Raw genomic sequence first — 19,930 nt, 5'->3', positions numbered from 1 at the left:
AGGCGGGGCCGGGCGGGCGGGGAGCAAGGGCGCGGGCGGGCTCCGCTGGGCGCCTCCTGCCTCACAGCGCGGCCGCTCCTGTCCCTGCGCAGAGAGCGGCCCCGGCCGAGCGGGACATTTAAACGAGAGGGCGCGGGGCCGCCTCCCTGCCCGGCCCGCACACGTGGCCCCGCGCGGGGCGCCGCGGGGACCCGGCCGGGGCGGGGTCTGCGCGGGGAGGCGGCGAGGCGCAGGGGGCCGGGCCGGGGGCATGGGGCGAGGCGCGGGGACCCGGCCGCGCGGCGACCCGGCCAGGCGGGCAGCCGGCTCGGGCGGGGCCAGCGGGCGCAGGGGAGGAGCTGGCGGCCCGAGGCGGAAGCGGGAGGAAGCAGCGTGGCTGCCCCGGCATGTAAACAAGGCGCCCAGGCCGGGCCAGGCCGAGGGGGTCGCACGGCGGGGCTGCTCCGAGAGGCCCGGCCCAGGTAACGGGGAGCGGGCTGAGGACGCTGCCTGCGTTGGGAGGGGGAGAGCCCGGGGGGAAGCTGAGTGGGGCTGAGCTTCCTAGCGCCTGCCCGTGTGGGCTGCACCCGCCTTGGGTCGGTGTAACCAGGCTTTCCGCCTTGGGAAGCGCCGGATCCTTAAATCGCTCCTCTTCCCTTCCCATGTCTCCCTGGACTGCCCCTCTCAATAATGAGCCTCCCGGCGCTGACTGAATCCCCACCCCCGGTCTGTTTTTCCATAGACTATGGAGTTTCTGAAGCTCTTCGGGAGACTCAAATCCGTTGTCATTGGGATGGTGCATGTGGGGGCATTACCAGGTAAAAGAAGAGTTTTTATATTGACTGTAGCTGGGAAGATCATGTCTCCAGTGAGTTTGATTTAAGGAAAAACCTCCCTGACCCATGCTGCTATTTCTCAAGGTCTAGAAAGGCGCAGAATAGAAGTGGGGGTGGAGCTAGTATATTGACAGTCTTTCACCCTGTTCGCCATGCTGCCTCCTGCTGCCTCCATGTGACTGTAATCTAGCAAAGTAGAAATGCTCTCTGCAACATAGCAGGTGCTGTGATGTGTAACAGATACAGCCTTTGCGTAGGAGTGTGCTCCCTGGACTTTACTTAAGTTGCACAAGTTTGCTGGCTGGATTTGTTGTATCCAGAACGTTAGAGTAGGTGACTTTTTATGAAATCTCCATGCTGCCCTGCAGCGGGGGGGGGAGGGGGGAGGGAAATAGAGAATTTGTGGAAGCCAAAAGATCAGGGATTTTTGTCAGGATACAGTGACCTATTTGGAAGGCTGGTAGCTGAGATGAGCATGCATGTTTTTCAGTGCAATATTTGTCCTTCACAATGGAGCATCCGTAAAATTACTGTCTGGGTAAAATTACTGTCTGGGTAGTGTGACTAGTCAGTGTCAGGCAAATTTTTCACTGTGATCTGTCCAGAGTGATCTTATGGCTGTCTCAGATTAAAAGTGAGCACTGGGTTCAATCTTTTTAGACTAACTTCTAAATTTGGTTGCTCAATTTGTGACACCTCCCACCTGAACTTCAAAGGTATTGAATGCCTTTTCTGTTATAGCAGCAAGGAGTCCTGTGGCACCTTATGGACTAACAGAAGTGTTGAAGCATAAGCTTTCGTGGGCAAAGACCCACTTCGTTAGATGCATGTACTGACGAACATGTTTTCTGTTACAGTTGCATTTATAGCATTTCTGAAAATAAAGCCTGAAGTTACGCATCAGTATATCAAGGAGACCAAAAACTTTCAAGTGTTTCATCTTAATTTTGGGGAGAACAGACAGAAAAACAGTAGCCTTCGCTGCTTTTTGTCTGTTACTCGTCCGTGCATTATTTTGCAACAGTTTACAACTATAGTTGTATCTTTGTGTCTTGGCTACAGTCCTGTGTACTGGGAAACTTCCTTTTAGCACTAATGTAGTCCTTACATTTTCTCCTGTGCATCATTCCTGTTTTGTGTGGCTTTGAGAAAATTGGCATGCTAGACTTAACCTCCAGCCTTCACGAATCATTGGAGGCCTACCAAGCATCCATTTGTGTGACTTTGGTCTTCTCTGTATTAATTTCCCATCACCTATGCAGGCTAGTTGCCTGAGACACTGCCACAGATTGAAATACAGTGCATTGTCACCAATATAGAATGAGGTGTAATCAGAGCTATAGGTGAGAATGACAAGTTAGGTGTTGGTCCAGTTCAGCGTAAGGTTACGTTTGATATATCTTGAAGTGTGAATGCTTTTAAATCATTTTTAGGAACTCAGTGGTCAAAGCATGTCATTCACATTCTACTAGAGACAAAATACCATTGAAATACGAGACATGATGGAGCAGACTACTACTCACATTATTTACTTTGCCATTTTGTGCCTACTTTGGCACTTCTATCAGTGCTTGCAGTAATCTAAATTTAATTCTAGCTTTGTTTTGATTTCTACTTCTATCATGGCATATAAAAACATTGTTCTTTGCAGGGACACCACAGAGCAGTTTGCCACTGACCCAGATCACTGATAAAGCCTGTTATGAGGCTGAGATTTATAAGGATGCTGGAGTTGTAAGTTTCATTGTTCATTCTTCTATTCCAATTTTTGTATAAAAATATTGCTGTATAACAAATCTTGGTTCTGTGGAGTTAATATTTCGAAGATCACATTTATATTAGAGTTCACATCAAACCTGTATCCAGACTGATGTGCAGATTGTTAGAAAATGCTTGAAATTCAATCCTATATCCCTGTTTTGAAAATGGCCTCAATTTCTATAATAGTTTAAACCAAAATCATGGATCTTGTTATTCCTGAGCTTTGGAAGACTCTGGACCAGCACTTTGCAGCTCAGGCTGATCGCTTAAGCATATTTACAGTCAATTCCTAAAACAGGGGCGGGGAACCTAAGGCCTGGGGATCAGATGCAGACCCTGTCTTGCCTGGATTGCCTTCCGAGATTTGCCTCCCCCTTCCCTCCTCCCTCCCCCGAGATTTGCCTCCCCTTTCCCTCCTCCCTCCCCTCAGCCCTCTCACCATCTACTAGTCTGGTGTGTGAAGAGAATGAGGCGAATGTGTTTCTCCTTCTCAGTCTGGGGCCACATCAGTGAGGTGGTTTTTTTTCCCCCTTCTCATTTGTGGCTCTGCCTGTTTTTCTGTGGGTCTGCGGCCTCTCCGACCTAAAAAAGGTTCCACACCGCTGTCCGAGAAGAATCAGACCAGTTAAAGAAGTTACATTGTCATCTCTTATTTTCTGTTTTTACAGTGCCAGCAGGATAGCAGAAATAGGCACTTCTGTTCGCTTACCAATTTATGGCAAGACAATCTTTGTTCTGGCACATGGCTCAAGGGACTATAAAGTACTTTCACAGGCCTTCTACACCACAGGGCACTGCTCAGCTACATGAATTCCTGGTCCATAAATATCTTAGGCACTATAATAATACAAATAGTAATTAATATGATGAAGAAAAGTTGGTTATTGAAAAAAATCTAGTACACTCTGGTCTTTGGTAAAATTGCTCATCCAGTCTGACAAAGTACTATATTTGTTTGCCCGACATTTCTCTCTCTCTCTCTCTCTCTCTATATATATATATATTAAAAAAACTTCCTGCAGGATGACAGAATGACATCATCACGTCAGCATCAATAGGTTGGGGGGAGAGGCAAGCAAGAGTGAGAGAGATTTCCCCCAGTGACGCTGCAATGCCACCCCTGGCTCAGTTCAGGATAGCCCATTACAGTGAGTGTTGGCTGGAGTGCATGGCACCCTGCCGCTGGGGGAGCTTGGAATGCTGCAGAGAGCTGGGGAAAGCCTGCCCAGCCATAGCCGACGCTGTCAGCGGGCGCAGCATGGAAAAGCCCTGGGCGTTGGGCACCGGCCGCACCACAAAGGGCTCTTTGTGCGCCGCTCACCTTCCTCACAGGCAAAGCCAAAGTAGAGGGACCCCCAAGGACAGCATGGTCTGCAGCAGTGGGACGCAGTGCGTCCCGCTCACCCTGCTGGTGACTTCCTCACTCCTATCCCTCCACCCAGTCCACCACGCTCCAGCTCAGCCCCCTCCTATTCTCCCCACAGTAGGGAGCCCGTGCTGGTGCTCGAGCCTCACCCCCCTCCAAAGCCAAGACCCCCGTGTCCTCACTCCCCTCACTCACCACCCTGCTGAGCAGCAGGAAAAACCTCCTTGAAGTGCATCCCTGCTGTTGCCTCTGCTAGGAGACAGAGAAGGGAAACAGCAGCATGTGAGGAGCCTTGGAGCTTTCTCACCTTTGCCCCCACAGGAAGCTGGTGCTTCAAGGAGCCTTTTCCCTCCGCTCTGCAGGGTGGTGAGTGAGGAGCATGAGGTGTGGGGTCTCTGCTAGGGGGAAGGTGAGGATGGAGTATTAGCGTGGACTCCCATTGTGCCCTGCTCACTCATCACCCTGCTGAGACCCCACACCTCCTGACTCCCCTCAGTCACCACTCTGCTGAGACCCCGCACCTCCAGTCCCCTCGCTCACTGCCCTGCCGAAGACCCCGCACCCCCAGTCTCTTCGCTCACCATTGTTTCCACTGAAATTCCACACCCCCAGCTCACTCCTGGCCCTTCCCTCCTGGCCAGACATCTACCCTCAGCCTGCTCCTGCACCCTCCCCTGCTCTTGCACCGTTTCCCCTGGCCAGGCACCTACCCCCTTGCCCTCCCGCCTGCTCTTGTCCCCCCTGGCCAGTCATCCTGCCCCCACCACGCTCTTGCACTCTCCCCCCGGACAGACCATGACCTCCAGAGAGAAGGATGTTGGCGAGCATAGCTCTAGTGCTGCAAAGGCTGCCAGAGAGAGGGGGGTTAGCAAACATAGCAAGTATATAAAGTGTTCTTAACCCTTTTTATTGTACATACTGTATACAGTATACTGTAATGTTTTAGTTTTTTAAGCCTTTTTGACCCTTTTTGCTCAGTTCAGCTGCTGCCGCTGTTACCTTGTGACTCATTTTTTGCCGAAGCTCACTCACTAGACTCTTGCCATTTTGATGCTGGACTATCAGGAGTGCCGGACTATTGGATGCCAGACTATTGGAGTTTTACTGTACTTTAATATAATTAAAGTGCTCTGTTTTGTGGACATGCTGGAGAATAGTGTGTGCCCAGGCAGAAGATCAAGCACTTCCACTGCCTCTCCAAGGAGATTTAACCTGTTTTAGTTGTGCTGGCTCCTTTGTAGTATATATTATGCGGGGTACAAAAAGCACCTGTGTCCATTTGTACAAAGTGTAGCCCTTCCATGATATACCCCTGGCAGTAAGTGCTCTTCTACTTTGCATATCTAAAAGAGAAGATCTGAAAGGCCAGTCTCAGCCAAAGGCAACAAATGCAGGTACTAGTGACTGAATTTCTATTGACCTAAGGTGTTGTAGTAATTTCCATAGTTCAGCAGATTTTTAACAGGGTACGTGTCCTTTTAAAAGGTCAGGGTATGTTTTAAACATTTCATTGCACTCTATAGCATGTGTTGCTGTACTTTTTTCTTTGACTGCAGTGAAAATATAAATTTCTGGCATGACAATGATGAAGGATCTCAGTGGTTGGGTTTTAAGCAGAGCTTAAATGGATACATAGCTGTGAATTGTTTTCTGCAGAGCATTTTGAATGTTTATTTTTATAATTAATATTTTTATATATATGTGGTACTTTACAGTCAAAGTAAGATTGAAGCTAAGAGCTTATCCCAAGTTACAGCATGCTAGAAATGAGACATAACATAATATTTAATGTAAAGAAAAGTGGGCCAAGTTGATTGGATGGGTAAACTAGAAGGAATCATGTGTGGGAGGAGAGCAAGGGTGCATGAAAGTGAAAGAATGAGATAAAAGGAAGTATTAAAACTTGAGGAGTAGGAGACGTCCTTTGTAAGCTGGCACAACATTATGTATGGCCTTGAAGGCAGAGACCACAGTAGAATTTGAGATGTTTAAAAATGTAGGCCCAGACCATATGAACTGCTCCATGCAGGCAGACCTCTGTGCCCACAGAAAGGGCCATTGGCTTTACAGAGTTTATCCATGCAGAGGTGTTTTCTGGACTGATGCCTCAGACTATAAGGCAGTTAGGGCAGGATCTATGTTGTTTTGACTTCTGCAGCAAGGGTTCTTAACTTTTTCTTTCTGAGCCTTTGGCCAACATGTTACACCACAACAAATAATGTATTAAATTGATAGCTACACAGTTAAATATATTTATAATATAAAAAAGAAATGTAGAAAAGAGGCACAAAAATAAAAACTGAATTATTATTATTATTGTTCTATTTACTCAGTGTAAATCTGGGGATGCATAGGCCTCAGCTTGAGTGCTGGATGGCTACTTAGTCTGTGCCCTGGGCCCCAGTGTATCTAACAACAGTAATGAAACTTGCCTGTGGACCCCTAGTTGAGATCTGCCATTCTACAGCACAGACCATTCTGAGCAGTTACTTACTATCTGACAGGAACTGTGACAGAATCAAGGCAACTGATCTGGTGAGTAGAGAGGAAGGGGACTAGTAGTAGAGCTTTGTGTAGAATACCCAGGATAGGGAAGCTAGAGATTAACATTTTAATGCAAGGATTGGGTACAAAAGTAACCTGTAGTTCTCTTAAAACCACTGTCACACATTCCATTATTTGACTATGCTTTTAGGGCATCAATTAACATTTAGCAGTGGGAATTTTGTTTCCTTTATATAAAGTGTTATACATTGAAGCTTTTAAGGACAAAACTGAAACAGCATCAAAATACATTTAAGAAAATTAGATGAAAAAATGAATGCGCTTAACTGTAACTCCCTTCATTGGCATCTGTTTTAGAACACCTTAGAACACACAGCAATTTTAGAAAAGTCACTACTATTAATATTATGGGGGTTAATTTAGTTTTTGCCTTTCTCTGCTAGATTTTCAGTTCCCTTTCTTCAATTAATGTAACAAACTTTGGTCTGGCAGGGCTGCCATATTTTGCAGTATCAAAATTGCTAAACTCTTCACTTGCAAGCTTTAAACCTGGCTCTGTAGATAGAAGAAAGGTTAATGCAGTAATTTCACTGCATATTAAATCTGATACTCAGAGTAGAAATAATAGCACAAACATTCCACATAGCATTCACAGGTTTGATGTATCTGTTACTGCACTTGTCTTTTGTTCCAAAGTTGAACATTTTCAATTAGTCTTTACAGTAGAAACATGTTATTTTATTATGTTTGCAACACTAAACATGTGAGAACCCGGAAAAGCAGTGAAAACCACACACCTAGGCTACGTCTACACTGGCCCCTTTTCCGTAAGGGGCATGTAAATTTCACCTATCGTCGTAGGGAAATCCGCGGGGGATTTAAATATCCCCCGCGGCATTTAAATAAAAATGTCCGCCGCTTTTTTCCGGCTTTTAAAAAAGCCGGAAAAGAGCGTCTAGACTGGCCCCGATCCTCCGGAAAAAGCGCCCTTTTCCGGAGGCTCTTATTCTTACTTCAAAGTAAGAATAAGAGCCTCCGGAAAAGGGCGCTTTTTCCGGAGGATCGGGGCCAGTCTAGACGCTCTTTTCCGGCTTTTTTAAAAGCCGGAAAAAAGCGGCGGACATTTTTATTTAAATGCCGCGGGGGATATTTAAATCCCCCGCGGATTTCCCTACGACGATAGGTGAAATTTACATGCCCCTTACGGAAAAGGGGCCAGTGTAGACGTAGCCCTATTGTTTTGATAATGAGAGTGAGAAATAGTTGTAAATATGAATAAGGAGATTATTCTAAAGTTGTGCAGAGAACCTCTAGCACTTCAAATGGTATACTCTCTCTCCTGATACTTCAGGATTCCTGGTTTCAGGATACTGAATGAGTTCTCAGTTCCTCCAAACTTAGCTACCTCTGCTGAGGCAAGGAATCTATTGTCTTTCTTTCCCAGGACCTACTTGGGGTGAATGGTTAAACTGCCTCTTCACTTCTCTTAATGGTTCTCCTCTCCCACCAGATGATGGGTATTTGTCAATGGCTCAGGTACTGGGAATGTTGCTGAAATCTGCCCAACTGCTGTTTGGCAACTACCGTTTCTTACATAGGCAAGAGTGTTCCCAAATCAGTTAAGAACTTAGTATCTATGAGAGAGAATTGAAATCCTGAACAATAGTTATGGGTCTTCATAAAAGGTCTTCCTCTAACTCCATATAATTATTTCATCTATGCTAAGAACCTTCACAATATTGTAACATTTCTGTGACTAAGTGAATTGGACATAACCGCTTTTGAACTTGAAGCAGCACCATCTATCCTAGGTATTCTTAATGTGTCTATTACCATGGTAGGAAATTGACAAGATCAGCTGTCAATCTTTACCACTGAACTGGCTCTTCCTCTTTTGGAAGAGGCTCTTACACAGCAGTTGGATTTTTTATCACTCACTAGGAAACACAGGAAGTTACTATTATCACATATGATCTCTATCTGCTGTAGACCTTTTTAGCCAGCATTTCCCACTAGGACTATCAGCATTCCTACTGTAGGCAAGGCTATTGGGACTTTAAAGCTGAGAATTTGTTAACATTGCTTTTCAGAAAAAGCTATAGAGAGTTTTAAATTTTCAAAGCACTGTATATACATATAATTGATTAAAGGAAGCCCAGGATCTTCGGAAGGTGACTTGCCTGGTCCATTAGCAGTTTTTAAACATAATAAATATGAAAGATTTATAACGTTGGAGCACAATAATGAAGACAAGTGAGTGTTCAGCTAGGAGGCCATCTGTGCTAAAAAAAAACCCCCATCAAATCCTATGTACTTGCTTTGCCAAATAACCAGGTTCCCTAGATGAGATATTATAAGTGACAAATCTGAGATTTTAAGGTCTCTTCAATTTTTCCAATGTACTGCTTTCATTTTAAGAAAATTTTTATAGCAAAAATACAGGGTTCACTGTATAAATTACTGGACTTCTGTTAACTCAACCTCATAGAAAGCTGTCTGCTTCAAAACAGCAATGCTTCAAGTTTTCTTCCTTTGCATCATTCATTTTAATTAATAGTTACTTTCATCACTTAGTTGAGACAATTTAAATACTATAATGAACTACAGGAGATTTAAAAATACCTCATAATATTCAACTAGCACGGTGACATTGCTTAAGAAGCATTGACACTGTTGTTATCATGCTTTTTACTTATGTAGTTTCCCAAACAGGTTTTGTGTCATTGGCTCCTAGTAAACAATGTGGGATTCTCCCTGCCTCCTTTGTACTTGCAAAGTTTTACAGCTATATACCTAATTTTTATTAGTTTTTTTGGCAGTGAAAAATGAGCACCTACCCATATTTTTAACAGTTGTTACAAGCATCTGTATGGATATGGCAAGGAATGGCGGTTAGTGTCTTAGTGGAGCTTGTACTTCAGCTTGGAGAAAAGTCTTTGTAAGTATCATTTACTCCTGGAAGAATTTTGCACCACTGTGCACATGCAGAATTTGTGTCCCGTGCAGATTTCCCCCGCCCAGCAGAAAACAGTCTGTCAGAAGGGTGCTGCAGTTACACTTTTTGCCCACCAGGGGCTACTTTGACACCAAAAGAAAGGGCAGGTGACTGGCCGGAGCAGCCAGTTAGGACGGAGCATTGATTGCCTTCTTTATAGTGCCCTGCCTGCAGGGCCAGGTGAGGAGGCATGGGATGTGAGGGAAGGAGAGAATGGACAGAACAAGGCACTAGGAAGTCAGACAGACTGGGGTTCAAAAGACCTGGGGGGGGGATAGCCTGGAATGGGGGCACATGAGCTATTTGGATGACACCACTAAGCCAGGGGCTGATTGCTAGTGGAGGTGCAAGGACATGGGGATGGAGAGAAGAGGAGTGATTGAATGGGGAGACCAAAAGAGGAGGTTCAAGGATACAGGAGATAGGGGGAGATCTGCTTGACTGAATGAGAGAAGCTAAGAGTGAGCCAGTGTCTGTATGGGGGAAATTCCTCAATTCCCGAACAATCTCAACTACATAAAAACCACCCTGATTTCTTCTTCTCCCACTACACTTAACAACCCTCCAGGTTCACTCCCAGCCTCCTTCTGACAGTTATTTCCTTCTTCCTCAGATCCTCCACTACCCTGACATCCCAAACTTTTGTACTGTCTCTGAGAAGTATGGGAAATAAGTGTATGTATTATAGTTTAAATGAATTATTACTCAAAAATACTAATATGCCTGTAACGCTGAAATGCTGGCTGTTCTCTCTGAGCGGCGCTGTTGCCTGAAATACTGGCTGTTCCCTCTGGGCAGCCCGTGCTGCATGGGGAGTGCGGGGCCCAAACGGCCCCTTGCTCCCCTGCGGCAGCCCGGCTGAGCGGCACAGGAGTCAGCCGAGCGCCACAGCGGAAGAGGAAAGGGGACAGGACAGTGACGTACATGGCTGGGGGCGGGGCCTGGTCCACTTGCTTCCCCATGGCGGCCTGGCTGAGCGTCGTAGAAGTCAGCTGAGCACCACGGCGGGAGGCAAAGGGGGGCGGGGCGGTGACGTGCGGCATGACAGCGGCTCCAGGCTCCTCCCCCTGGCTGTGAACGTCACTGCCCCACCCCCCTTCGCCTCCCGCAGTGGCGCTCTGCTGACTTCTGCGCCGCTCAGCCGGGCTGCCGTGGGGGGAGCAAGTGGCACATGCGACCGTTTAGGCTCTACATTCCTCATGCAGCATGGGGAGTGCGGAGCCCAAACAACTGTTTGGGCTCCGTGGTCCCCCGAGTGAGAGGCAGGATGGGGAGGAGAAGAGAGAGAGAGAGAGAGGCAGGAGACGGAGGAGAGTTGAGTGGAGGGGGGAAGGCAGTAAAAGGAGGAGAGAGAGAGAGAGAGACGGAGCGAGAGACCGGAGGCTCAGGAGAGAAGACCGACGTGGAGGAGAGACCTGAAAATCCCATCTTATGACAGGCTAATTGGCTAGTTTGATATAATAACAAAGTAGAACACAAAAGACTGCTTACTTATCCTATATAAGGAAAAAATCTTTTTGTTCAAGTAGAACCTGTGAAGGAGAGCTACCTGTGTTTGTGGTAAATTATTTCTAGAAACAGAAAGTAGATCTTGTAGGAGAATGTACCAATTGATTTCTTGTTGATAAGGAAGCAGTTGAGATGGAGATAGAGGCATTGATTTATCCAGAACACACCTGAGTGCTGGGAAGAAGATTTAAAATGATGATTCCTAGTTTGAAAGTTAGTTTCTTTCTAGACTGTTGTTTGTGTAACTGTATCAGAATTAAGGGAAATGGTAAATTCCCCTCCATAGCTAAGAGTACTTGAGCTAATTTTAGCAGCAGTAGAGCTTTTTGTTATAATATTTTGCACACATAACACTCTTTAGACACACATACAAATCACACAGAATGAAAGGGATTACAGGAAATAATTTATTTGAGAAGGAAAGCTAATGTCTGAATAAATAAGACATAAATAATCTTAATATTGAACTAAAAAGAAATGCCAGAGAAATAATTACAAGAGTTTTATCTGTTCCTTTCCAAATAAATTCTCTTTTGGAATATGTAATGCAGTAACTGTTGTCGTAGATTTCTGCATTATAAGTTTAAGTTCCAAGAACTTTAATTCAGCATAACTGTTTTCTCTCCACCATTTTAATTAGCTGTCTGATGATAATGAAATCTGTTTTATATGTATATAAATTCAGTAAAAAACACACAGAAATCTGTGTAAGTGTTATAGTTTTGATACAAAAATAAGAGAGAAAGCTTTGAGTTAATGTATCTGTAATTCGAGTCACTGTATTGCAGAACATATGTTCTCTTTTTTTAATTAAACAAAACATAATGTGCAAAAAACCAGTCCTATCTGATGCTACCCACATAATAACGTGTTATTAATCTAATACCCAGAGCCTGACCAATGTTTAGGGACACTCTGGCAGAGGAACAGATACACTGAAGTACAGGTTGGACCTCCCTGCTCTGGCACCCTCGGGCCCTGCTTCCCTGCCGCTGGCTCCGGCCCTGGCTGGGCTGCTGGATGCCAGCCCCCCTACCTCCAGTTCCAGATGGCCTCCCTACCGCTGGCCTCAGCCCCGCTGCTACTGGCCCTGGAAACTGACTGTATCCCTGGATGCCAGCAATGGCAAGCCTGCCAGACATCAGCTCTCACCCCCACTGACTCCTGGTCCAGACTACGGTCCTACCCAGATGCTGGCTTCACTTCCACAGCTTAGGCTAGGGACCCTGGCCCTGACCTTGACCTTGGCCCCAGCTGAGCTGCTGCATGCCAGCCCCAGCCTTGCTGCCACCGGCTCCAGGCCCAACTGGGCTGCTGGACACTGGCCTTGGTTCTGCGGACACTAGCCCCCATGCCATGGAGCTTGTGGCCCTGCAGGACTCCCAGCTGCCCACTCTCCTGCCACTGGGCTTCTGGCCCCAGGGCTTTCTGGTCCAGGAACATCCATGGTTCTATTAGACTATGGATTTTGCATGACCAGAGTCCTGGTTTTGGGAAGGACAACCTGCATGAGTGGGTAGAGGTGGCTTAAGAGGAAAGGGCTCAATTTTTGTGTAGAACAGCATGCATGTTTTTGATTGGAACTTAAATGTTTTAGTATCTTATGACAGAAACTGTTACAATAATAAAATGAAAAGTCTTACTGATTTTGGTAATTTTCCATAAATAGTATAGACATATGGCCAGGCTCATCAAAATGACAATTGGAGAGGCATTCATTTTTAGGTTTTAATGAATACATGACTTACTGTTTTTAATGAAGAGTTTCAAAACATTTCATAAATGATTGTAGTGATAATTTTTCCATTTCTACTGTTATCAGTATAAAATATTTGTATTCTCTGAATCACCTGTGTGCTATATCTTTACAAACCATGAAATAAAAAATGGCCATTTGAGGCATTCAGTTACTGCCCAGCATCGGGAAGCACACTGTGGACAGCATAAATTTGAGATCTAGATATAGCCCTCTATGACTTCCCTCTGAAGTTGTGGATCTGCATACAGTCTGCTTCCTCTTAGAAACAGCTATGAAATGTCACTCTGACAGTCAGCTTGTACACGGAGTGAGGCATTGTGAGACTGACTGACCATCAAGCTTTGAGATTGGTGTCAGAGGAGGAAAGAATCTGCTGCTCTGATTCAGAGCATTGCTAGTGCATAGGTGTGCCCTACCTGTAGATGGGACTGTCACTTGTGCATCAGACCGAGCAGCCATCAAAGAAATCAGCAGCATATACATTGTGCTAAGCAAAGAGTGCCAGTAGCATTTTCAGTCCAAGAAAATCTGTTTCATGGACAAGTCATTTCTGCCATGGTTAGATTTTTAAGATAGATTCATAAATAAACTGACCAATAGAGCTGGTCCGAAGTTCTGCATGCAATATTATCAGTCAGAGAATGCCAGTTTGTCAAATTGAAAAAGCTTTTGCAGAGACTTTGAATTTCAGTGGAAATATTCCTGATTTCCTACTAGCTTATCCACCCGGCTTCTTGGCAGCTTGCCTTTGATGGGGTGGGCGGACTTACACTTTTTTAGCAACTGAGAGCCTGCAAGCACTGGGAGCCCCAGCTCTTAAACACTCAGGCTATGTCTACACTGCAAGCTTCTTGCGCACGAATTGTTTGCATAAGAGTTCTTGCACAAAAATTTCTTGTGCAAGAGCGCGTCCACACTGCTGAAAGCGCATTGCAACAGCGAGTGCCCAAAGAGGGGAGATTGTCTCTCGGGCAGCTCCTGCTGTACGCTGTGCTAGCAGTACGCAGCACGTGCAGCTCGTGCAGCCTGACTGTGTGGCACCCACCCGTGCGAGTGACAACCATAATACTCGCCGGAGGATCCCTCATCGGTCTCCAACAGGGCCCGAGAGACGTCCTGGCTGCTGGGCACTAGTTCTAGGCTCAGGGTGATAGTGGTCATGCGGTCCTCTCCCTCCTCCACGGATGCGGTGGTTACGTCACCCTCCTCCTCCAGGTCAGGCAGTCTGACCACTAGGGTGTGCAGTCCAGTGTCCACCAGTGGCGAGGTGCCTTCGACTGCCATGTCCCCCAGAAGGAATACAAACATTCATAGTGGGGGCAGGTGTCGGCTCCTGCGCGCCCCCCCCCCCCCCCCTCACTGGCCCTGACATACGTCAGGAACAGCTCCTTAACTTTGACCCAGCCTGTTCCAGGGTCTGGGCCAGGTGGCCCTGCTCAGCCAGCACCTGGGCCGTACAACCAAAGATGTCAGCGTTCTGACGCTGGGACCGGGGGTCTTGAAAGGCGTCCTCCTGCCCACACAGGTCCAGGAGGGTCTCCACCTCTGCCCCAGACCAGCATGGGGTGTGTCGCTTTGTGTCCCTCTGGGCCTGCTGAGAGCCCTGGGGTGGCTCCTGGGATGGGGGTGCAGGCTCTTGGGGTGGCTCAGGGGCAGACATGTCTGTAGAGCTGCAATACGCAGAGCTGTCTGGTGGAACTGCTGGCTGTGCTGCTGCTTCCATGTGGCTTCAGCAGGGTGCATGCACCATTAAGGGGGGCATGAAGCCTGCAGTGTAGACATAACCTCAGGCTTTTTGGCCTTTCCACAGCTTGTCATTGGGCTCCCAACTTCAGAGGCCTCTGGCTCAGCACGGTAGACTCAGCCAGTGTCCCAGAGCTTTTAGGGTCAGCAGCTTTGAGGCAACCTGCTGAGAAGACTGCCTCAGAGTTGAAACTCCAAGTTTTGAAATTTGAATAAAACCAAATCAGAACAAAACCAAATTGTGAAATATCTGTAATCCTCTTCCAAATGGAACTGTATGGCTCTGCCAATCATTTTGCTGCATCCTAAATATTTTTAGGAAATGTTTTTAATTGTTTAATTCTGTAAGCCTCATATGGTAATTGAAGGGTAGTTAATCATCTTTATCCCAAAGTCTGAGCACAGAATGAGAAGTGAAGGTGTTAAGCAGTTAGGTTGTGCAATTTCATTGGACATAATTAAAAACAGGTTTGAGGTTTTATTTATCAATACCTGTACTGCCTCTCATGGAAGATTCGGTGGCTGTGAGAATCTTAGACTTGCAAAGCTAAGTCCTACCAGTGAAGGAACATCAGAAAATGAATGGCTCCATTAATTTGTTTGAGCTTCTGGACTAGGTCCAATGCTGACCATTTTTTAAAAAGTGTGACCTGTTGCCTTTAAGGAGGTATGTCTCTTTGGGTATGTCTACACTACCCCGCTAGTTCGAACTAGCGGGGTAATGTATGCATACCGCACTTGCTAATGAAGCCCGGGATTTGAATTTCCCGGGCTTCATTAGCATAAGCGGGGAGCCGCCATTTTTAAATCCCCGCTGCTTCGAACCCCGTGTAGCGCGGCTACACGGGGCTCGAACTAGGTAGTTCGGACTAGGGTGCCTATTCCGAACTACCGGTACACCTCGTTTCACGAGGAGTACCGGTAGTTCGGAATAGGACCCTAGTCCGAACTACCTAGTTCGAGCCCCGTGTAGCCGCGCTACACGGGGTTCGAAGCAGCGGGGATTTAAAAATGGCGGCTCCCCGCTTATGCTAATGAAGCCCGGGAAATTCAAATCCCGGGCTTCATTAGCAAGTGCGGTATGCATACATTACCCCGCTAGTTCGAACTAGCGGGGTAGTGTAGACATACCCCTATATATCTTAGTACTTAACTGTCAGTCACTTGGGGATGTCAGTGGTATCCTATTACTATATGTTATTCTCCACCATATTCACTTCAGTATGGTGCATATATGAGGTCTTATCACTCTATTTAAAGAGACTGTTTAAATGCTCAAATTTGTTTTCTCATTCCTTCATTTTAAGTGTCTGTTTGTGATGTTGGATGTTTAGTTTTTAACTCAGCGGTAACATGCTGGCTGCACTTTCATGATTCGTTTCTTTACAGAAATAGATTCTGCATTAGAGATACTGTTAAATGAAAAAAAAATATGCAAATGTAATGTTTATATACGGTACTTGTTTTTCTTCCTGGTTTTACATTTAGCTCCACCATCATTTATTATTATTTCACCTGTTATGGTCCGTATGGTAAACATTTTTTGTTGAAATACTGTTTCTGGTGCCTTCCAGACACATTAGTTAAGTTAGGATACTCCTGGTATGGCAAGACTTCTTGGAAGCAATCTCACTTTCTTCTAATTATGGAGTGATAAAGAAAACAGAAGTTACAGGGGGTTTTTTTCCCCAAATTATTCCTCTCTGTACTTTTCATATTAAGAGAAGATGGGTTAGGAAGTTCCAAATTCTTTTTCAGAATCCTTATGTAAATGCAAAACATTAGATTTGAATTGATCTTTCAAGGTTATATTTTTAAACTTATCAGTCCTGATCATAATTATATGTGATTTTTCAGCTATTGAAAATTTTCTAATGTATACGAAATATTGATGATTCCCAACCAATATCCCATATAATGTACAAAGATGTTTAATGAATAATACAGGTTGAATCATCAGAATAGCTTTAGAGCTACTCCATTGTTTACAAGTATGTGTTTCTACAAGAAAATAAATGGCAACATCTTCTGCTAAGCAATCTTGAATCCTAAATATAAGCAGTGTTACAGCTTAATACCAAAATTATACGCATTTTAAAAATACTATAGATACATATTTAACTCCTCTTCTCCCTCAGATTTTAGTCAGCTGGAAACATTTTCACTGATATAGTAAAACAAATTAAAAATCTCACAAAAACCTTTCATTCATCCAAAATAAGTTTAATCTCTTGATATTAATTGAATTGAAAATTTCCTTGATTATCTAGCAATTGTCCAAATGTATTCAATATGCCCTGTTCCATCTGAATAATTGAGCTTTGACTCTGCAGTTTATATTTTGAATGAGACTTATGATTTAACGTGTTACTCTATAGTACACATTGTAGCACAGATTCAAAAGAAATCTAATTGACAAAATGTGTAATTGAAATCACATTTATTTCACTTTGTGATTACAGATATCATGATGTTGATTAACGCATTTTTGCAAATTGGTATTTGCATCAACAGTTTACTGTAGATAATCCCTTTGAAGAAAAAACCTTTAAATATAGTGTTTCTTTTTAATATAAATCTTTGTCTAATATAATAACTATATTTTTAAATGGCTCATCTCAGTTTAATCAGATTTCTCTGTAATACTCTCCACAGGATGGTTTGATAGTGGAAAATATGCATGATCTTCCTTACACCGTTTCTGTTGGGCCAGAAATAACTGCAGCCATGGCAGTCATTAGTGCTGCAGTGAAACAGACCTGCCCACATCTCCCATTGGGTATCCAGATTCTGTGTTCTGCAAATCAACAGGCTGTAGCTGTTGCTCTTGCTGCAGGTATTAGAAATGACTCATAATTTGGTACTTGTATTTCATGTGATCTTTCCTCTCTGAAACTTGAGTGCTATTATAGACACCCTCAAGGAGGAGACCGGAAGGGCACAAATGCTCTCCTGAAAAGGGAGGAAGTGTGTTTGAACAAAAGAGTCTGACTTCATATTAAGAGTTGATCCCTATGCATTTCTCTAATGAGAGGCAAATAAAGATTAATTTAATCCACAGTGGTTAAAGATCTGATCACTTATATCTTGGGATACTCTTGTTATCTATGGAACTAATTGTCATTTCATTTTCATAAATGAATGAAATGAATGTTTTGATGCAGTAATTAAGAAGATATACTCAACCAAAATATTAAGCAATTTAAATTGTGTTTATAAAAGTTCAGTATAAATTCAACTTTCCTTGCTACATAGATTGTATGAGAAATGGCAAGGCTAGCAAAGACTGCACTGTCTCCTACTCCCTGCTGAAAGTTTGGGTAGAACAATTCATGTTGCACACATTTGTTTCTTGGTTCAAGCTTGTGGCTGGATTAACACTGAAAACTTGCCTTTTCTATTATTACCTTATGTAGTGACAAACAAATCACAGGTGATATTGGTGTGCTCTTTTCTAGCTTGCAAGTAGATTTTCCATGATTTTTTTTTAATCTTAATGTATTTCTATATTGCCCTTTTCTTCTATGCTTTACAATCCACACTGTTGCAGATACATTCTCAGTCTCCTTTGAACCACAGGAGTCTTTTTTAGTTACAGAGTCGTGGTGAATGGACAACATCTTATAATACCAATTAAATGTTGTTTTTACCAGCTTTTGTTTTTAATGTTTTCCCCTGGTTATTTTAACCTTTTTGTTGAGAGAACGTTTTTCTTTTCCCCGGGTGTTTTGAATGGAGTTGATCTCAGTTTCATTGTTTTAATTTTAATACAATTGACAACAACTTCATCATATCAGAATAATTTTGTTGGTGAATGAGCTGCTCTGATTTTCTTTAAGTTCAGTTAATGTGTATTGCTGTAGACTAGAGGTATCTGGATAGCATGTACCATTCTATATCTTTGGAATGTCTGCATGAAAAACTATGCATGCATACTTTCTTTGATATACTTAAAATCAGAGGACTTGCATATAAATGATCATTTAAACTCCTCTGGTTGTTTGCATGTACGTTTACCAGATTCCAAGTATAGCAGTATATTCACACATTTTGCATGTACCATTCTAAAAACTTGGTACTTTTTAAAAAAACCTTTCTTTTGTAAGAACCACAAAATTAAAAGATGTTTGTTTATTTTAACTTCTGTTTTTAAAAAATTCAGAAAAATGAAGACTTGTCTAACAGGATGTAAAATCTCATTTATTTGGTTAACCAGTTAAACGTGATGTTTAACCGGTTAACCAATTAAGGCAGGGGTGGGCAAAGGGGCTTCCTTGGGCCAAATCCAGCCCGCCAAGCGGGTAGATCCAGCCCACGTGTAGATGCCCTGCCACTCCCCTGCCCCCAGGTCCCTGATTGGCCTGAGGGCGGGGGGAGCTTGCGAAGTCTTTTGCCCTGCAAAGAGGTAGGTGCCTAAAAGGAACTATTAGCTGTTCAGAACAGTTGGCCGTTCTCTCTAGGCGTGGTGAGGCCAGGGGCGAAGACATCACATGCTCCCTTACCCCCAGGCCATCAGGGTCTGTGGGAGGGGGAGCAGGAAGTGTTCTAATCCTGCCCCTTCTGCTGGAGGCTTTGCCTCTTCTGCCAGAGGCTCTTCCCCTTCTGCCAGAGCCTCCTTCCCCCCCTTCTGGAGTGGCCTGGGGCCACTTCAGATATTACGGAAGTGTCCCCCCCGATCTAAAATTATTGCCCATCCCTAGATTAAGGTGAGGGGCAGAGGGAAGGATGTTCCAACCTGACTGTTCTAGTCTGCCCAGAGCAGGCCCTGCCTGCGGATGCGCCGGGCTTGCCACTGGGCTCCACAGCCTATGTCCAAGGCAGGCCTCATTGGTCTGGAGCAGCCCCCTGCCCTTTGCAGGTGGGGAGCTGCTCAAACCCCCACCTGTTAACCAAAGCCAGTAAGCATCACCCATTAAGGTTGATGCTAACCAGTTAACCTTTCACATCCCTACTTGTCTATTAAAGTGACAACTGTAATTTGCTTGAATTTGTGCCTCAAAATCATAAGCCTTTTTTAAAGGGTGTTTTTGTTAATAGAAGTGTTTAGAACTTCTGTTGAATTTCTTTTCAACATTTGAAAAAGTGAAACTGCATTTTTGCTGTGAATCTGCTTGGTAAACTAAAAAGCTTAATCCATTTTCATTGTTGCCCTGAAGCCTATCGGAAAAGCTATCGCTGCCATAAAAATTAACCAACAAAATTGAGTTGTTGGGGTTTTTTTCATTTTAGGTACAGTTTCTATGTAGGGATACTTGATGTGCTTGCTAAAACATCGGTTTATTCTATTTCAAAAGTCCTAGATCAAATGCTTTAGTTAACTAGGATTAATTTAAGGGCATGCTGTACAGGCAGTCCCCGAGTTACATGGATCCGACTTACGTCGGATCCGCAGTTATGAACAGGGCTTTTCTCGCCCCGGAGGACGGGAGCGGCAGGACGCCCAGATGTGCCGCGGTCCCGCCGCCTGCGTCCTCCGG

The 19,930-nt window shown here is 44.6% G+C and overlaps 1 protein-coding gene across 5 annotated transcripts in view; it reads left to right on the top strand.

Moving 5' to 3' along the window:
• Positions 1–305: 305 nt before the first annotated feature.
• Positions 306–19,930, top strand: part of LOC102461223 (uncharacterized protein F13E9.13, mitochondrial) — a 72,902-nt gene continuing 53,277 nt past the window's right edge. Inside the window, exons 1-5 of one of the 5 annotated variants that reach the window (XM_089781473.1) lie at positions 742–797; positions 2,467–2,549; positions 3,599–3,724; positions 9,300–9,385; positions 17,109–17,289. In XM_089781473.1, coding sequence (XP_089637599.1) covers positions 17,130–17,289 — 160 coding nt within the window. In that variant the 5' untranslated portion in view covers positions 742–797; positions 2,467–2,549; positions 3,599–3,724; positions 9,300–9,385; positions 17,109–17,129. Of the gene's footprint in view, positions 462–721; positions 798–2,466; positions 2,550–3,598; positions 3,725–9,299; positions 9,386–17,108; positions 17,290–19,930 lie in introns of those variants that run through there. The other 4 variants (XM_089781471.1, XM_089781475.1, XM_089781474.1 and 1 more) reach the window with 4 other exon arrangements.

The sequence above is a fragment of the Pelodiscus sinensis genome, chromosome 12 (assembly GCF_052426305.1).
Source record: "Pelodiscus sinensis isolate ZL-2025 chromosome 12, ASM5242630v1, whole genome shotgun sequence".
Classification (NCBI taxonomy): domain Eukaryota; kingdom Metazoa; phylum Chordata; order Testudines; family Trionychidae; genus Pelodiscus; species Pelodiscus sinensis.
Note: the sequence above shows the minus strand (reverse complement) of the source record. Positions and strands in the feature narration are given on the sequence as shown.